Here is a 19,797-nt window from a genome sequence, read left to right as displayed (position 1 = left end):
CATAGCTGTATAGGGATTTTTACCTGTGTATGTGTGTATTTATTCTTACTTATCAGCTTTGCAATTAGTCATATTTCAATATTTCCATTACTTATTACTGCTTTCTTTTTTCTTTGCTTCTCTTAAATATTATCAATAATTTTTCTATTATTAAAAAAACTAGGATGAAATTTAGAAAAACTTGGTTTAGTCATTAATAGTTTTGTTCGTAATTAAAAGTACACGTTTTTAATAATTATTTTGTCTTCGTTATATTAAAATTTTGTATCATATTATTCCAGATGTTTCGGATCCGAACGCGAAAAAATCGAGCAGCAAAAATGAAGAAGAGAAACCTGATGATAAGAAAGCGGTCCACAAGTTGGGTCTACGTAAGTCTATCATGATTATTTTAACTTACACAAGCATATTAGGGTATGAGCGTTTAGCTTACTAAAACCATCCCGGTGATCACCACCAGTACCGACAAGAGGCACCGGGTCGTCTGAATAGACTAGCTTCATAAGGCATTAGAGTTATATGAGTCTCACTGTACCTCGTTACCACCATCTTAAATGCCAACGACTTCTAAAATCTCCTTTTGAGGGTAAATGACTTCTCTCAACTTGAGTGAGGCGAGATGGAGTGTCAGACTCTTACTGACTAAAAACCACCCAGTTCCTATTCCTGCTTTTTGAACTGGGCAGTATCGGGCAGTATTGACGTCGTATCGGGCATCAGCCCCACTGTGCTTCATCGTTGTTAGTCTGATGGCTGTATGAGGCGCGCGTGGAACACAACGCGCTGTACGCTCGGGCGCCGAACTACCCTTACCCACCGTCCGCAGATCATATTTCATTATGATCTCTAGTATCTAGCACACAATTAGACTTAATAAAAACTCAACACATTCTCAATACATTTGCGTCATAACATTCGATCTCTCTAAAAATAAACTTGAACTTCTCCAAAACATATTGCCCTATGTTCAACATCTACCGTAAAATAGCCAAATGTACGTGTATTTTCATGTTAATAAAACAACAATACAGGTTATTAATATGTATGCATGAGCCTGTCAAACACAGGAACAATTGAAATGAATGCATGACTGTGTAACGTAAAGGAAATTGTGTGATGTCATGATTGGCCATGATCGAGCGATTTAGGAATTTAATTGGAATCCAAAACAGCATTTTGAACCTTTCTATACTCAGAATCGTTTGGTGCAGCGTCATGTGTTTAGTATGCTGTTACATAGTACATCATTGTCCTATTTTGTGATGAATAGGTTCATAGTATATGTAGGTCTACATTAAAACTGTGAACATTATGTTTACCATCAGAACTTACTTGCCATAATCACGGATGAAATATCGGAAACTCATAGACATAAATAAACATGGTAAATATCCCGTCTTAAGTTCTAATGATAGTGTTAGTGACTATGTCAGTTTAAAAACTTATATTATGTTTACTTCTACGTACATTTAAGCATAAAGTAACGACAATAACAACAGATAAAACAATGGTATCCAGTAAAAGTGACATTTTCTAATTAAAGAAACGCAAATATAATTACCTTGTTAACAAAGATAATTATTATAATTGAGCAATCATAGTGCAGTACACACTTTAATGAACCTTTTACATAGACTCCTTTTAACACCAATAAACCACGATATATTTCAAATAAGGAATGATATACAACTGTCATTAATTGACCAATCAGCGGGCTGGAATGCTTTAAAAAAATAGTCGCGAATGTATCTTGAGAAACAGTGGAGTATCAAATGAATTTCTAATATGGCGTGCTAAGGAATCGTGCAGTAATTTTAATTAGACCATTTTACTTTTCTCGCAAACGATTTAACGTACATATATGGTAGGTATGTTCACGAGATTTGTTAATTTATTTACGATTCCGTGCTTCGGATGACTGGTATGTACTTTCCTTCATTTTTTTCATGGAAAAAGTCGGTAAATGAGCAGACGGATCACCTGATGGTAAGCAATCGCCGCCCATGGATACTTGAAACACCAGAGGCGTTGCAATTGCGTTGCCGGCCTTTTGGGGGTTAGGAATCGAGGGGAATCGAGGTTTCGGAAGATTGGGAAGGGGAGTAATTGGGCCTCCGGTAACCTCACTCACACAACGCAAGTTGTTTCACGTCGGTTTTCTGTGAGGCTGTGGTATCACTCTGGTCGAGCCGGCCCATTCGTGCCGAAGCATGGCTTCTACACTTTATTTGTTAATTTATTTGCTCCATGCTTCGGATAACTGGTATGTACTTTCCTTTATTTTTTTCAACGGATAACTATTCTATTTTCAAGTGATATTGGTGTTTAATATTCATACGTCCGTTTATGCGAGCATTAGAGCATGAAGGTTGCATGTTTGCATACAATGATTTTGTCGTAAATTAACATATCATTAATTGGCGATCGGAGAAAGAAAGTCGGATGTGTACACTGTATAGTCTGTTTTATAGTCACGCAAGGAAATTGTAAATTGTATTTTGCTTTTGATAATAAATTATTTTTGTTCGTCCACGATTGTATCCGTTTGTTTTAGTGCTTTGTTAGAATGTGACAGTTCCTGTGTTTTTAATTGAGTCATGTGTACGTGATGTACAATTATTATTGATGTACAGGAACAGGAGAAACTTTTAATTTCAAACTAGAACTAGAACTAGAATTGATTAATGAGTTTTTTTTTATTACCAATTAAGTGCTATGATGAGGATATCTAACTAGACGTATGGCGACACCATCGACCACCACCAAAGAGATAACTAAAAAAGGACAATGTGGTTTTAAAGATTAGTCTAGCATTTTTTTTTTTTTGTTGAATGACCCGGTACGTTGGCAGACGCATCACCACGCCGCCGCCTATGTATACTTGGAACACCAGAGAATCGGGGATTGGAAAGATTGGGAAGAGGGGTAATTGGGCCTCCGGTAACCTTACTCACGCAAGCGTTGTTTCACGTCGGTTTTCTGTGAGGCCGAGAGCAATGAAATAGTTTTAAACGCTAAGGAAATTGAGTAGGATCTCCTTTAAAAATTAACTTCATTAGTAACTCAAAAGAATTCTCAACGTAACCAGTAAACAAACATCTCAAACAAACCACGCACTCCAACACAAACACAACTTCTGAACCCTTCATTAACTCACTCCGCAAAACACGAGAGTTGATAAAAATTAAAAAAAAAGGAAGTTTCCCCGCCTGACCGCAGGAAGGCATAAATAACTCTACCGCAACGGATTAAAGCTCATATTTATTTCTCGGCGATTTTTTTTCAAAATTAACCAAAAACTTGATCATGATTTATTATACATCGTCCGTACAATTTATGTGCTTCAGGTTTTATTTTACGGCGACGATTTTTTTGCCAGAGTTACTTTTCTGAGGCGTTGTTATATTTAATTTTTATAAGAAATAGCTGTGATAAGAATGCGGTGTCATATTCATTTATTAAAGTCGTGTAAGTTTTTTACACAAAGGAGATTGTCCAAATCTGGCTATTTTTGAACAGGCTGCTCAACAAAAATGTAATTTACCAATAATTTTATTTATATTTTAGTAAATGTCTGATGCTAATAACTTTGTATCAATTTGTACTTTAAAAAAATCGATTTTTATTGGTATTTGTTATGATAAGACCAAGTATTTGTAGTAGTTGGCTTTGAATTTGACTTTAGTGCTGCCAATCTGCTGTCAATCTGTTGTGTTTTTCGTCAAAATGACAGATATTATTCGCTTTGTTCTTTTGCATTGTGAGTGTTGAAACTCCAATTTATTGCGTGGGAAAATACAAAGTAGACACATTAGTAGGAAAACATATTTTGTATATATATTATATGAAAATAACACTAAAGGCAGGACAGCCTTAAAACATTATTGCTGCAACTGCATGGTGGTTCATAGAACAGTAGGTTGATGTGCACATATAATAACTATTATTTGGTTTTTAAGCTGGGCAAGGTACCAGAAAATTATGAATCCACCTGCCGAGTTCCTTGACCATATTTTAATTACATATGAATCGGATTAATAATGCATTTTAATAGAAAAAAAATGTTTTATTTCATGCATAACCAGTTTCAATAAAATGTAAAAAAATATCTAAATATAAATCTGGATACAAAACTAAGTTTGTATCTTCATTCTTACTGATATGAACTAATAAATCAAACATATATCTGAAGTGCTTGTTCAAAAATAGCCAAAGTCCCATACAAATTGGTCAATCCCCTTTAATAAATTAATATTTCAGTGAAACTACGTAATTGTCAATGATGAGGACTACATATTTGTCGAAATGTCAAGGTATATAGTTGTTTTTTAAGGGAAAATACATAATTAAAGGTGGGGAGGGTGAGAAATCATACACAGCCCTGAACACCTACTTATCCCTTGAATCTCACTGTACCGTGGATTCCACTGTCTTCTATAATCCCTCTCTTTTTGAGGTAAAAAAATCGACCAGTGACTCCGTCACAAGGGAGCTAGTGTCAGACTTTTACTGACTAAAAACCTCCCCGTTTCTATATCTGCCTTTCGAGTCGGAGCCCCAGTAACTCACTAAGCAGTCGGAGTTGAGACTGGGCACTGGGCAGTGCTTTCTGATAAACCTGAAGTTTTAAAAATTTATAATAAGTATACGAAAAGCCAACAAAATATATCACGATTTTTCATGTATAAAAAAAGCAAACGTGTTTATATAAAATAGACATAAAATTAATAGACAAAATATATTGTAGGTAAGTAAGAAAATTCAAACCTAACAAACAGAGTTATGAAACAATAAAAATATATTGCCACGTAGTATATTTTACGTAAGATAAGGCCCTAGGGCTCATGTCAGGCCTGAGATGGAAATCAAACTTGTTTTTCTGAAGAAAATACAAAATTTACAACGCTGTAAATCACATGTGATGTAAAACACTAGATGCCTTATATTTTGATTGTCCTATAATAAATCTTGTAGATTGTCTAGGTTAGTAAGAAAGCGTTTTATTTGACGTCGTTGTATATTACTATAATATTGCTTCACTTATTTTCAAAATCAAATTGAAATAAAAATATTTCACAGCATCTGATAAATCCAGTGTTTTTTTTTATTTTATTCAGGGAAAATCATCCAATGACTTTTCCCGTTTTGGGCGAGGCCTTTAAAACTTAAGTAATAACTTTTTTATGGTATAAGCCGGTAAACTATCAGACGAATAATCTGATGGTAAGCAATCGCCGCCGCCCATGGACACCCGAAACACCAGAGGCGTTAGACGTGCGTTATCAGCCTTTTTAAGGGTTATGAATTTAAGGGTCGTTGAGGTAGTCGGGGATTGGGAAGATAAGGGATGGCGTAATTGGGCCTCCAATAATTTGACTTACAAAACACAACGCAAACGTTTTTTCACTATAAATGTTAAAACATTTATTATGAATCTAACAAACGAGGTCAGAGAAAATACAAAAGTAATGTATCTATACTATACTAATATTATAAAGCTGAAGAGATTGTTTGATTGTTTGTTTGTTTGTTCCGGAACTTCTGGTCGGATTTGAATAATTATTTTTGTGTTGAATAGTGCACTTATCGAGGAAGGCTATAGGCTATAAAACATCACGCTATAACCAATAGGAGCCAAGCAGAGCGGGTGAAACCGCGCGGAAGTAGCTAGTCCTAAGATAATTGTTAGATTTACAACATCTCAAACAAAATCATCCAAATTTCTCACAGTCTATCACAAATCGTTTTACACACACGTAATAAAGAAAACTCCTATATTACTACGATTGCAAATAAAATCCAACTCTATGGCCAATAACAATTGAGTTCGGAATAACAAACAAACATCAATATTTTTCATTGCTTTACGATACTAGAGCTGATCATAAACGTATAAATATTTGTTGCCAGTATAAATAACCTGATTATTATTTGATTTTACATAGAAAGAAATATTTTATGGTGTTCGTATAAGGTGAGATGGATTATAAAAAGAAGAAAAAGTGTGGTGTGCAATGGAAATTGGACTTTATTACATTTTATAATGCTTACAATTGGAGGTGAGAATATAAAAAATCTTTATGATACCTAATACTGAATGTTCTACAAGTTAAAAAGTCGAATTTATAGCCGAAAGTCCATCATTGTGGAATGCAATAAAGAATTTGAATTTATTATAATTGAAGTTTATTTACAAAAAAAAAAATTGAAATATTTTGTTCAATTAGGGGGTCAAAAATCTTCATGATGTAATTATTTGGAAACAATAAAATTAAACTGCATGGTTGGTGCGGTGGCTAGGCAACCGGCTGGCGCGTAAAATATACCGAGCTCGATTCCCGCACAGAGCAAACCTTTGTTTGATCCACAAATTGTTTTTTCGTGTCTGGGTGTCACGTGTATGTGAACTTCTATGTTTGTGAACGCACCCATGGCACAGAAGAAAATACTAGTGTTTTAATAAAATAGTACATGAACTCATAAATATATAACGTATCTTAATGTATATAACAATGAAATGCTTCCTCAGAGTAAATTCTTGGAATATCTCCTAATAGCTGTTCATGATATTATTTCGAGAAAAAAATATTATTTGCTTACATTTATATCATAGTGAAGGTACGTTTCCGTATAAACTGGAATTAATATCGCATATTATTATTTACCGAGAAATGTTCTTTTATTACTCTTAATAATACGTTTCCTGTATTTCAGTTTCAGGGAAGCGTTTAATACTTATTTTCGTTGTGTCCTTCAGATTTCAGTGTTTAGGGGAAATCGTACTCATTTTGATAGGAGATCGGATACCTTAAACTTTTTTTTATGGAATATGCAAACGAGCAAATGGACCACCTGAACAAGTAGTAAAAAATACATAATTTTTGGACTTAAATATTAAATCTAATTGCCCTAAGTCGTTGCACGGCTGCTGATTAAGGAATGATGCAATATTTTCTATTGTAGTATCGAAATTTGAAATTCTGTGTGTAGCAATAGGTTCACCTTTTTGACGACTAATATAATAATTGGCGATATATATTTACCTCTGTCTACATTTAAACGATAGTTATAAACACCTATTCATCTATAATGCTTATCTATATCTAAGCATAATATATTATAATAAAATCTAAGAAAAGTGCTGTCTGAATATTGAAAATCTTTTTATAAGAATACTTGGGGTGTAATCTACAATCGATATCAAAGCCAAAAATATACATATTATGTATTATTCTAATATTATTAGAATTTCTGTTGGTTTGTCTATATGTATGTCCAGGCAATACTCAAAAAGCAATGCATGGCTCTACTTTGAATTTTTCAAAAATATTACTTATAGGTCGGGTAAACAACAAAAGGTTACATACTTATCACGTTATCACCTACGGGGAGAAGTTATAGCTCAGTGAAAATCCAAAGACACAATTCGACGCGTACGATGTCGCAGACACGGCTAGGTTTCAAATATCTATTATGTGTAACTAGAGCGAATCTTTTGCTCAATATCGGACACATCTTCATTCTATGTCTGACCTAGGCACCAAAATTAGGTCGTCTAGACAGTTCGTCCTTCATATCACACGTCATCGAATATCGTTAGCTAAAATTAATTGACCTTAGCTTCCGAAATACTACGTAATGAAGCGTGACGTTTTACTTGGAGGTCAAAAAGTACTAATGGTCTTATAGTGTATGAGAAATAAGAAAAATATGTATTTGGTGCCAAAAACTTATTCATGGACAATTGTTACGTATTGTCTTACTTTTTGGGATTTATCATACGGCAAACGATTATTACATGTGCTTAGGTAACCTATTACTTCAATCTTCTTATAAATTGCTATACTTTTAATTTTAAATTATAATACTTCTAACTTCTACTTACAACTGAGGTGAAGGGAGTAAATAGGTTTCTTAAGGGTCGGTAAAGCGCATGTATTGGCCCAAGTGTTGCAAGCGTTCATAGGCCACGGTAACCACTTACCATCAGGTGGGCCGAGTGCTTTCTTGCTACCGTCGTGGTATAAAAAAAAGTATTACAATTTAGATAAATATTATTAGTGAATCCGTATTTATAAACATTACGTTTTGCAAATGGTTATTTTTAGTCGTCTCATCATCATCATCAGCACCCTTCTGTTTACTTACGGACTTTAAACTTCTCTAAAGCATGATACCGAGCTCGATCTTAAATTCTTCATCCAAACAACTAATACTGCCAGCTACATATTGGATATCATCTCTCCATGATGCTGAAAAGCAACCCATACTTCACACTACGTGTGCTCAGATGTGGATTCCACTCAAGAACACACACATACTTCACATGAGTAAATGAAAATACGGAGACATTCTCGAACCAATTACAGTAACACGACATAACAATTTTTACCTTCAGGGGTAAATAGTAGAGTACTATACAAATACAATACAATAATAACTTTGGGTCACTTTCTTTTTACGGTATAAGCCAGTAAACAGATAGACGGATCAACTGATAGTAAGCAATCGCCGATGCCCATGGATATCCGAAACACCAGAGACGTTACAAGTGCGTTGCCGGGGTTTTGGGGGTTAATAATTTAAGGTTTGTAGGGGAATCTGAGATTGGAAAGGAAGATAATTAGGCCTCCGGTAACTTCAGTCACACAACGAAACATAACGCAAGCGTTGTTTTACGCCGGTTTTCTGTGTGGGTGTGGTATCACTCCGGTTGAGGCGGCTCATTAGTGCCGAAGCGTAGCTCTCTCACACATAAACACTTTAATTTTTATATCATAGTCCTACTATACAGGTATTACCCTAAACATCATCAGAAACTCTTAAACAGTGTTGAAGTTGGAAACTAAAAGCCAATCCTATATAATAATTTTAATCAATCATCCGTAATCAAACCCTGGATATAATTATTTACTTCTCTATTCACACGTTCAACTACCTTCCTTACAATTGACAATTTTAATTACATCTCGATTAACGAATAAATATTGAAGTATTTAGGTAAATATTTGTTTAATGGGTCGAGGTTTGGCCGCTATCTCGCCTGATGCTAAGTGATGGTATTAGCAGAATCCGCATCTGCCACTCACATCACCTACTCCAGATATTAGAAAATCGCTCGGCTGTTCTCCGAATCGATACGGATTCAACTTTCTTCATAACCGGACATGAATCGATTTGACACTGATCGCTATCCGACCGGCACTAATGACATTACAAATCGACGCTACAAAAGAATTGTGGGAGATTGATTTTAAACTCTCATATCTTGGTGATAAAGTTTTATTTCGTTTGAGCTGTGTTGTTGGTTTTCGTGTATATTTGACGGCTGGGGAATGTGTTTGGAGAAAATCTGAAAAAAATATTTCGGTGTGGAATTTAACGTGGTTTATGATTTACTGTAGTCGTGAGGATAATCTTTTTCTATTTTGCGGGGCTAGTAACATACATTTTTTTATTGCATAAGCTGGAATTTATTTGAAGAGCACTGTACACTGAAATTTGTTTAAATAATATTATGTATTTGTACTATTGGTATTTTACATGATAAAAGATAAAGTATTTCAAGGTCAAAATAACACCGAGTATAGTACTTTTTTATGATATAAAGCATCGGTAAACGAGCAGACGGATTATCTGATGGTAAGCAATCGCCGTCGCCCATGGACACCCGAAACACCAGAGGCGTTATAATTGCGTTGCCGGCCCTTTGGGGGTTAGAAATTTAAGGGTTGTTGAGGATTCGGGGATTGCAATGATTGAGAAGGGGGTAATTTAACCTCCAGTAACCTCACTCACACACTCGTTGTTGAAACTAGGGTCTAGGTTCGATTCACACATTAAGCAAAAGGTAGAGCAAAATTTAGGAAACATTTGCGAATGTAATATTCTGCAAAACTTAGTTTTAATTTATGTAGAAAAGTGTCACAGCTGGTGCTAATAACATTTTCTATGAAACAAACTAAAATTAGTTTCGATGAATATTCAAACCTTCAAGGTTTCAGCATTATCTTTTTACGTGCGATAACAAACTGACAGAATTATTTAAATCATTTTTAAATTAAGTTTTATCACAAATTTCTATCTTGTCTCTTGAGTTTCGAGTGACTTCGTTTTATTTATAATCTTTGTTCTTTTTTTTTGGAGACTAGATTATTTTGTTTTGAAGTAACTACTTAACTTAATTAATCTTTGAAGTTTTTTATTCTAAGTCAAAGTCAAATAATTTTATTTCACTTTTGGGTCAGAGCCCCAATTCAAAGTCCCCCAATCTTTCCAATCCTCGATTCTCCAACAACCCTTAAATTCCTAACTCCCAAAAGGCCGGCAACGCACTTCACATAAGGTGATACGTCATTTCGTGTTCCATAAAAAAAAAACTTTTGAAATATCAACTAATAAAGAAATACATATAATACTGTCATTCTGTCTGTCAGTGAAACTAGGTGCCCAATTCTTATGGACGCGTAAAATACCAAACTCCATGAAAGATAACTACTGGAATCGAAACTGAAGCCCTTGCTCGGTATTCGGGCTTGTGACCACTTAAGTAACTACGCATCTTTTCATAATAAGAATACGCTATCAGTTAAACTACCTTCTACATTCCTATAAACAATTTAACCGAAAACAACAATAGCCAAGCGAAAATAAGTTTTAAAACACAATAAATACGTTCAATTGTAATCTATGATTATAACGAACAATTCTCAAACACTAAATAAGAGACCAAAAGGGTCAAAATTGTCCGTGGGCTATACAAGCCTTCAAAAGCAAAAACCCTTTGCAAAATTCAGTAGAATAGACCCTTCCCTTTGTTCAAGAGGCTGTAATTTCAATTACTTGTAAAATTCATGTAATATTACGGCTTTAGTTATAAAAGGTAGTGTTGAAGAAAAGGTTTTTGGGATCAACAGTTGCCCACGGTAGATTATACTGAAGGTTTTTGGAAGATCTAGGCTTATAATAAGTTTGTGCTGCTAAAATTATCTTTTGTTTTATTTAAGTTGTCTATTCTTATACTTCCATATATTTTAACTTCTGTGTACTGTATCACTGGTAAAATATTATTATGCAATTTGGTTCGAAATACGCATGACATTAACTAGGACTCGACCTCAAATCCCTGACACCCGACTAACCTTAATATCGGTGTTCCTTCCAACTAAACTATCTGCCAAAAAATGATGTCTGTGTATTTATTGAAATTATACTTAAGAGAAATAAACCGATCTTGTTCGTCAAAGAAAGAGAGAGAGCGTTCTCCCTCTCCCTCTGTCTTTCTTGAAGACAGAGGGTTCTCCCTCTCCCTCTCTCTTTCTTGAGATTGGGATTTTGGCTTTGGTCCCCGGATTAGGCAAAGTATTATCAGATTTATGGCATTACGAAATACTCAGTAGTAGCATGGGATCGGAGGTTATGTCCAATTATTGGTAAAAAGGCTCGTCCTTTTAATAGCAAAGGAATATTTCATTGAAAAGAATAGGTATTACATTACTCTGAAGTCCTAATCAGACATGCAAATATTAAATGCATCCACTCACATTTCGTCAGTTATGTTTGAAGTCTGTATAAGTACTGTTGGGCAGAACCCTTAAGCAAATCAAATTGCATGTTTAACGCAGTGACTAGGTAGGTTAGGGTTTGATTCCCGTGCGGTATAACTCTTTTTGTGATCCACACCAAAATTCTAGTGTGAGGCCTTGCCAAAAAAGTACCAATTAATAAAATTTTCATAAATTAAAAAACATGCTCGATTCTGGATTTTATTCAGAAATCCCGTACAAGTCAGGAAGTTAAAGAAAAGAGATCAGATAATCAATTCCTATTCTTCTGTAATTCCAGGCAGGCGTCAGAAGAAGAAAGTGATGCAAGTGATAATCCCTCTCTTATTCGGCATGAAATCAGCAGGGATGGCAATGTTCGCCATGGCGATAGTAACCGTGTTGACCTTGAAGGCATTCTTAGCGAGCAAAGTGGCACTCCTGGTCACAGTAGGAATGGCAGTCAAGAAGCTGTATGAGACTTATGGAAGTGGGTAAGTGGAGAAGAATTTTGTTTTTTTTTTTCATGTTTTTTTTTTTTGTTGGTAGTGTTGAGGTTTTGTGTGCCAAGAAGACATTGCTCAAAAGAAGAAAAAAGTTTCTTGGCACGTGAAACGAAGAGTATATTTTCAATCAGTTCTTGATTTTCGTTACATCTTTCTATAAATATTTGTCAATTATTTTGGATACAGAAATAATAATTCAAAGAGATATTATTTATATCATGTTTACACAAAATTTATTAAAGAGACCATCAGTCCTAAGAGATATCAAAATTTCAATTTAAATTCACCCCAATATTTACTTTGACGACTTATTTTTGGGACGACTTAATATCCAATTTTCCTCGTCTGTCCCAAAATTCGGACATTGATTGAAATTACTCCACATTCCCATGGATTTAATGGAACTTGTCACAGGGCACCTTTTTCACGGTCTGTCAAGTATTTCCCAATAAGGATGGAAGGGGACAAACAATTAAATGAACGCTTTTTCAGTTACAAAACGATTTGTACTATAACGATCCTCATAAGCGTTGATGGCTTAAATGGTTTTTCGAAATCCATTACTGGCCATTCCAAATAAAAATAAAAAAGTAAATGACAATATAAAATGTGTCAGAGGTACGTGTGAAAAGCGGAATTTCTCTTTATTAATAGAAATAAAAATAGATTTGACATTAAAATGCATAGTTAAGCACTGCTTCACCTTGTAATGATTAGTCCTTAATTTCTGTTCAAAGTTACCAACTGTTTGCTCAAATCAAATGAGAGATTTATTGTAATAAAAATAAAATTATCAGTCCCAAAACCCTCTATTGTATTTATTAATTTTAGCCGTGATCATCCCACTGCAGGGCAAAGGCTATCCCTAGCCTCTAGCGGCCTATCCTTATCGTAGGTGTCAAGTTTCTCCCGCCATTTCCTTCCGGCCCTGCTACGACGTCTGATGACGTTAAGTGGGCTCCACTCAGTTGTGAGTTTTGCCGACCGCTAAATAAAACAAAAGGAGATCAGATTTTGATGCTTTTGGCAATTTTGATCTTTCTGATCGTTTATGATTATTCGTAGGTCCACTTATTTACTCCTATCCCATTAAAACATTTTCAGAACACAATAATTTTCGCTCCGCTTAATCATTCCACTATAGTAAAGTAACCGATTTAATAAATATAAATCGATGGTCCCTGTCAAAATATTATGACGTCATTTTCCCATCCATTTCCCAAGCTGTCACCTTCAATAGATTACAGATTTTCTTTGAATTGAAATTTTATGGAAATTAATCTCCTCTGTTCATTGTCTCATTCTGTGGTAGGTCGTAAATCATTGTGCTTCCTTGAATTCATATTTTTTTCACCTTTATTCTCGCCACAGACGAAACCTGGTAAAGTTTTTAATTCATACATGTAAAATTTCAAAAAAGGGATCAGTAAATTAAACTAAAAAAATACTCAAAATCTCACACAAGATACATACTCGATATCTCTAGTATTGCAATATTTGCATAGTATACTTGTTTTCTGAGGAGAGAAAATGATCCAATGACTTCTCCCGCATCGGGTGAAGCGAGAGGAAGTTTCAGACTCTTACTGACATAAACCGTCCTGTTCCTACTCCTGCTTTTCAAGCTGGAGCCTCGGTAAACACGCTAGGTTGTGTACTGGAAGCAGGATAAAAATAGCTATTGATTAATTTTATTATAATATAATCTTTTTAGAATTAACATATTTATTCATAATTAAACCCTAATAATATAAAACAACTTTGTAACATTAAAGTATGCTATATTATATTATAACATAGCTTTGTATCTATAATATCAGTATTAAGATGTAACTTAAATGATCAAGAACTAATTTGAAAGATACTCTACATACCTTACCTAATACTGGAATGAAAATATTTGACTCGCCAAGAATTTGAAGCTTTGATAATTAATTTTCTCATTTAAATAGCAATGGATATTTCATTTATTATTATAATAAATATTTTCATTTCAATCTTTTATGTGTATTTACGGCCATTCTCAATTTTTTTTTTCTATCGGAGGATAAGACCTACTTTTTGGAGCTCTCGATAACATCTGAGTCTTTGACCTTTTAATCCGCAATAACACTGACTAGAGTTACATATTTATAATAACTACCGTAAGAATTAATCATGATGAAGACTCCTTCTGTGACTCGAAAGTAGTTTACATGATTAGAGTTTGTCAGTTTTAAGTAAGATATAATTCTGTTTATTTTTTAACCGTATTTACAAATGCCGGTTCGATTTCTTAATAGAACAAACCGAGGCATTTTTTCAGCTTAAGCTTTTTTTATGAAATGTATTCTCTAAAAATAATCATCAACCGATAGAAAAATAATTGGAAATGGCCGTTAATAGTTTAATTATGTACCATTATAAATGATGTTAATACGATCAACTAAGCATGACTGACTGCTGACTGACTTGCGCACGATAAATTACTTCTTGAAGTGAGTTCCGTTATATTAAGCATCATTGCTTAGGAATGAGATGAAACGCGTGCTGCTATTTGCCTCGTTGGCTAGATGTTGCAAATGTAGTCTGTACGAGATTTTTCTATTCAGTCACTGGAATTATCTACATAGAAGCTACTAACTAACTAGCTACTACAGAGCGGTTTTACCGGCTCTGCTCAGTTCCTATTGATTGTAGTATGCTGTTTTATAGCCTATAGCCTTCCTCAATAAATGCCCTATCCTACGCAAAAACTATTATTCAATTTGGACCTGTAGTACCGAAGTTTAATTCATTCTAAGTAACGAACTCTTCAGCTTTATACATTAAATTAAAGTATAGATTTTTTTTTTATGGGACTTGCCGGTAATCGAGCAGACGTATTACCTGATGGTAAGCAATCGCCGCCGCCCATGGACACTTGAAACACCAGAGGCTTTACAAGTGCGTTACCGGCTTTTTGGGAGTTAGGAATTTAAGGGTTGTTGTTCGGGAATGGGGATGGGGAAGATTGGGAAGGGGGAATTGGGCCTCCGGTAACCTCACTCACACAACGAAACACAACGCAAGCGTTGTTTCACGTCGGTTTTCTGTGAGGCCGTGGTATTACTCCGGTCGAGCCGGCCCATACGTGCCGAAGCATGGCTCTCCCACACTTATAGATTTAATTTCTGTATCGAGTTTAGAGTAATATCTTATGTTTGGCAGATACCTTTTAAAGAGTTATGAATAAAGATCGAATTTTATTATGTTTGGCTCTCTTACTTCTTTTGAAAAAATTATATGATATTGTTATGTACCTATTTGCTCCTATGCATGAATGTTCCAATTTTATACCATATATTTATTTAAAATTCTCTAAAATTACAACTTATAGAACACAGAATAATAATATAATATTTAAAGCCGACCAGTAGCGGGAGCATGGTCCAAACGCTCGACTCCCCACTATTACAATATTATTATTTCAGTATAAAATTTCTAGTACCTAATCATTTATTCCGGACACTACCTCTAACAGTAACTATTACTAAGAATTTCATTCTTAATTTAACTTCGTATTGCCATGCCCAAAATGTCCCTTACATCAAAAATCTTTGCTATTTTCTCTGAAATATATTAAACGTTTGGTGGGAAAGCATTCATCCATAATATTCAATAAGCCTTTCATGGTATTTCAAGAATCAAATATATTGGGTAAAGTAAAGATAGAAAATATCTTCGGAATATCGTCCAGAGACACGTATTCAGTATTGGAGTTAGGTCCACAATATTTAAATAGGGTCGCCTCTAACGTATTTTGATTTGGAAATTTTGAATGGAAGCACGGAATTTGGATTTAGGTCTCACTTAAAGTAATAGACTTGTCAAATTTTATGAGGTATGAAGTAGATAAATTGCTTGACGTAGACAGAAGACGTCAGTCTATATAAATTATTTTACAATTTTTTGTTATACAATTCAAGCCCATATAATCATAAAAGCATAGGAAATGGTGTCATATAGCTTAAAATATTGCCAAATAAAAGAATAGTATTCTCGCTTATTTACTGAAATATTTATAGCAGAACTTACTTCAACTCAAGATATTACTACTTTCTATGTACGGTTCATTTACATACATAGGCAAAAATCATAAAAACAATACTTCAAAATCAACCAAAACTAGCTCTTATTTAGTTATATGTATAAAACACATTTCTCTTTTCTATTTTAATATCTGAAACCACGTGATTATGCGAGCCACTGCTTTTCACAAACATTAATTTCTTCTGAGTGCATCCCTCTGCAGCTGAAAAGTAATATAATGTAAATGAACCATTTCTATGTAAATTCAGCACTGTACAGACTGAAGATGAGCACTGAAAACCTTTCCCTGAAAAAAAAGACTAAAAAGTTATATGAAAAATATCACAAATATTTCTAGCTTCATAAAGTGACTAGTTGACCGATAGCTTTATTTTGACTTATGATTTTCTTGAGAAGACTCAATTATGGCATATGTTAATAAAGTAACTTGACTTATGGCTGTTTTCACCACCCACCCTTACACCACCTCTTAACTACGAGTTACTTAACGTGACATAGCACATAAACTAACATACAGGTTGATGAACCCCTCACTCAAACTTAGGAGAGATATGTGAAAACGTGCACTAAACTATTCTATGACTGATCCGATGTTTGACTTTCGTAACAAAATCAGGGTTATAGTGACTGATATACTGATATACTTTATGGACTTGACGATACCTTCTATGAAACTGACCAAACCGTTGCTGGAATGACTGACGACTAATTTAACCGTGAATTAAATTAATTAATTAATTCTGCTCTTGAATTCCAAGAATATGCGATGACTGACATCCGTTAAATATGAGAAGCAGCTAATTAGTCAACAAATAATTTCACTAATTATATGCTTTCTAATTATTAATTAATTACACAATTATCAACTGATTCTGCCTAAATAGATATTCAGTTCAATGTGAACGAACAATAGAATCAAAAGACAAAAGAAAAAAAATAGCTTTTGTTTTATAATAAATATTCTGAACTGTAAATTCAAGTGAAATATGATTATTTTGGGAAAATCCATTTAAACGTATGTCAATCATAAATATATAGACTGACAACTTAATAAAAACACTGACTTGAGTGACATAAAAAAAACAAAATACACTGAGTGCAAGCTCTTTATAAAATAAATATGAGAAAAAATGACAGAGCAATCGATAACAGTATGAAATTGTTTATTCCAGCGTCGGTTTACAAAACCACCCGTATCTTTACTCGCAATATCCGATCGATTTTCCGAGCGCCTCCTCGCACGCATACTCCGTTAGCGGAGTGAGCCCACAATTCGCGTCACCGGAGATGTATAGCCCCACCGCGATGGGAGCCCACGGGCAGACCAATGAGATAATACACCAGAGCGACGCGAGCGCTCAGCAGTCGCAACAGGCGCCCACAATGCTCGTTAACTCAACGAGAGCGGCTGAGAGATGGGACGGTAAGTCGAAACTGCTCAAATTTCTCGAACCGATCATCGACGGCATCAAGTACATTGTAGACCCCATCGCGAACGCATTCTACGGCGCCATGCCCGCCACCTTCCGAGGTCTCAGCTCTGACGCTTCCAAAGCGAAAAGCGTTGAACCTGTCGACGATGATCTCGATGAGTTGGAGATTGTGAAAAAACCTAGACAGATATTGGTCCCCCAGCCTAGGAATATAGCTCAGAGGAAAATGACTTATAGAAAGAATAGACATAGGCCAAAGAAATACGCAGATCTAAAAGTAACGTTAGATAGGTTGAAACAGAACAAAGATTTGCACGATTATATCAAAACTAAAAAGTATAAGTTCAATTATCCTAATACTTATTTTTATCCTAGGGTTAAATATTTTGTGAATCCGAATACTTTTTATAAGCCAAACAATAGTAGACTAATGCCGTATAGGAACATGCCATTTAAAGAAGTAACTACTACTGAGGTTAACACGACGCCTGCTAGCAATTCAAATTGGAAGCCCATAGTAGTATTTAATAAAACAGAGGATGTCACAGAAAAAACAATAAGGAGAAGGTTTCATAGGAAACAGACAAAGAAACGACATGTTAGGTCAAAAAGAAGTTTAGAAGGTGATATGAGCTACAGCAATGCTACGTCAAGTTCATTTTACGAAAATATATACAGTACTGGTAGAAGTTTTTTTGATTTTCTGAAATTCGTTTTCGCAACCGATCCCATAGGTAGTATGATAAAGCAGTCAGATGAATATACGAAGTCAGTTCTCGATCAATCATTGAAATCTGAAGAGCCAGGGTTCTACACAGCAGCTTATAGAGTAATGATGATGACTTTAGACTTATTCGATGGTCTTCTTGGTGTAAATGAGGCTTTAGAAAGTCATTTTATTGGAGGTGAACGCGTTGTAAAGAGGAGAAAGAAAAAGAATAGAAGGAAAGCTATAAATAGATCGCAAGCTCAAAAAAAGGTTACTGGTAATTGCACACAAACTGTTGAAAATAAAGAATTAAACACTACAACTGATAAACCTTAAAATTGTGAGGTTGTAGGCTCTATGTTATTTGCATTTATAGAAGCATTTGCTGTAATTAAATATAATTTGGTGATGGTATTTATTTCAGGATGTACTATAGAAGTTATCCCACTGATATCATAGATTTGTAATAGGGTTGTTTTGTTGTAAATATCAATGAGAATCATTTTTTGTATAAAATTGAAATTAACTCGATAGAAATATACTGTTAAAACTCTTGTAACACGAATCGAGTCAATTTCTGATCTATGCTCAGTTACTGAAATATCATCAATACTTACTGATACATCATTAGTTTTAAATATTCTTCTGTCCGCCACAATTTCAGAAACTGAGCACTCATAAACATATAGAAAACTAGAATTTGAATTGATATTTGCACTGTTATGTTATATATAACCACAATCATTATGTTATAGGCTTCCGGAGACGTCCAATGTTTTATGGACAGTCGCGCGCTACTTCAGAATCCTTTTCGGCCTACCGCCATCGCCATTGAATCCAGCCCAGACTATGACCATGCCCATGTTCGTAATGCCACAGATGTACGGTCCCCCCATCACAATGCCGCCGTCTCAGTAAACAAAATTGGACACACACATGGATCAAGTGGCGATTTTAATGCCAAGCATAACGCCAAGCTAAATGCCATTCTGTCACGTGGCTTGATCCGAGTTTTGTGATAATCGTGGCAGTCTGGCATTTAGCTTAAAATAACAATAGCAATGTTTTAATTTCCTGGACATGGAAATTTTTCTTTTCACTTAAATTTGGCCCTTGTCTCGTCCAGAACTTAAGACATTGCGACTCCCGACCTTAAAGACTGAAAACTTAATATTTTGAAATGCGCGAGCCCGTCGACTTTATTTTAATTGTATTGTAATTTATTTTTAAGTTATTTAAGACTTATTTATTCAGCACTTAGTTAAATACAATAATGTTAAAGAAGTGTATGCTTGTTTTATTTCTTTTTATATAAACATCAACAGCCTATTCTGCTGACCAAAGGCCTTCTTCTTCTCGCACGGAGATTGAGCGGTGGTGATTAATTCACCACGTTTGCTCAATGCGGGTTGGCGATTTTAAACTTATAAATATAAATTATAAGCCTAGGTTTCCTCATCATGTTTTCCTTCACCATGTCAGTGGTGTTTAAATAAACTCAGAAAGTAAGTATAACAAGGAAAAAGACTCATTGG

The 19,797-nt window shown here is 34.7% G+C and overlaps 1 protein-coding gene across 3 annotated transcripts in view; it reads left to right on the top strand.

Annotated features, from left to right (window-relative positions):
* LOC118270561 (uncharacterized) overlaps positions 1–19,549 on the top strand; it is a 33,825-nt gene extending 14,276 nt beyond the window's left edge. For 2 of the 3 annotated variants that reach the window (XM_035586177.2, XM_035586178.2), the window contains 4 exons: positions 282–371; positions 11,845–12,037; positions 17,293–17,543; positions 19,018–19,549. In XM_035586177.2, the coding sequence (XP_035442070.1) occupies positions 282–371; positions 11,845–12,037; positions 17,293–17,543; positions 19,018–19,097 (614 nt within the window). In that variant the 3' untranslated portion in view covers positions 19,098–19,549. The remainder of the gene's footprint in view (positions 1–281; positions 372–11,844; positions 12,038–17,292; positions 17,544–19,017) is intronic. The other variant, XM_035586179.2, reaches the window with a different exon arrangement.
* The last annotated feature ends 248 nt before the right edge of the window (positions 19,550–19,797 follow it).

This window comes from Spodoptera frugiperda, chromosome 13, assembly GCF_023101765.2.
Source record: "Spodoptera frugiperda isolate SF20-4 chromosome 13, AGI-APGP_CSIRO_Sfru_2.0, whole genome shotgun sequence".
Taxonomy (NCBI): Eukaryota; Metazoa; Arthropoda; class Insecta; order Lepidoptera; family Noctuidae; genus Spodoptera; species Spodoptera frugiperda.
This window is presented reverse-complemented; position numbering and strand designations above follow the sequence as displayed.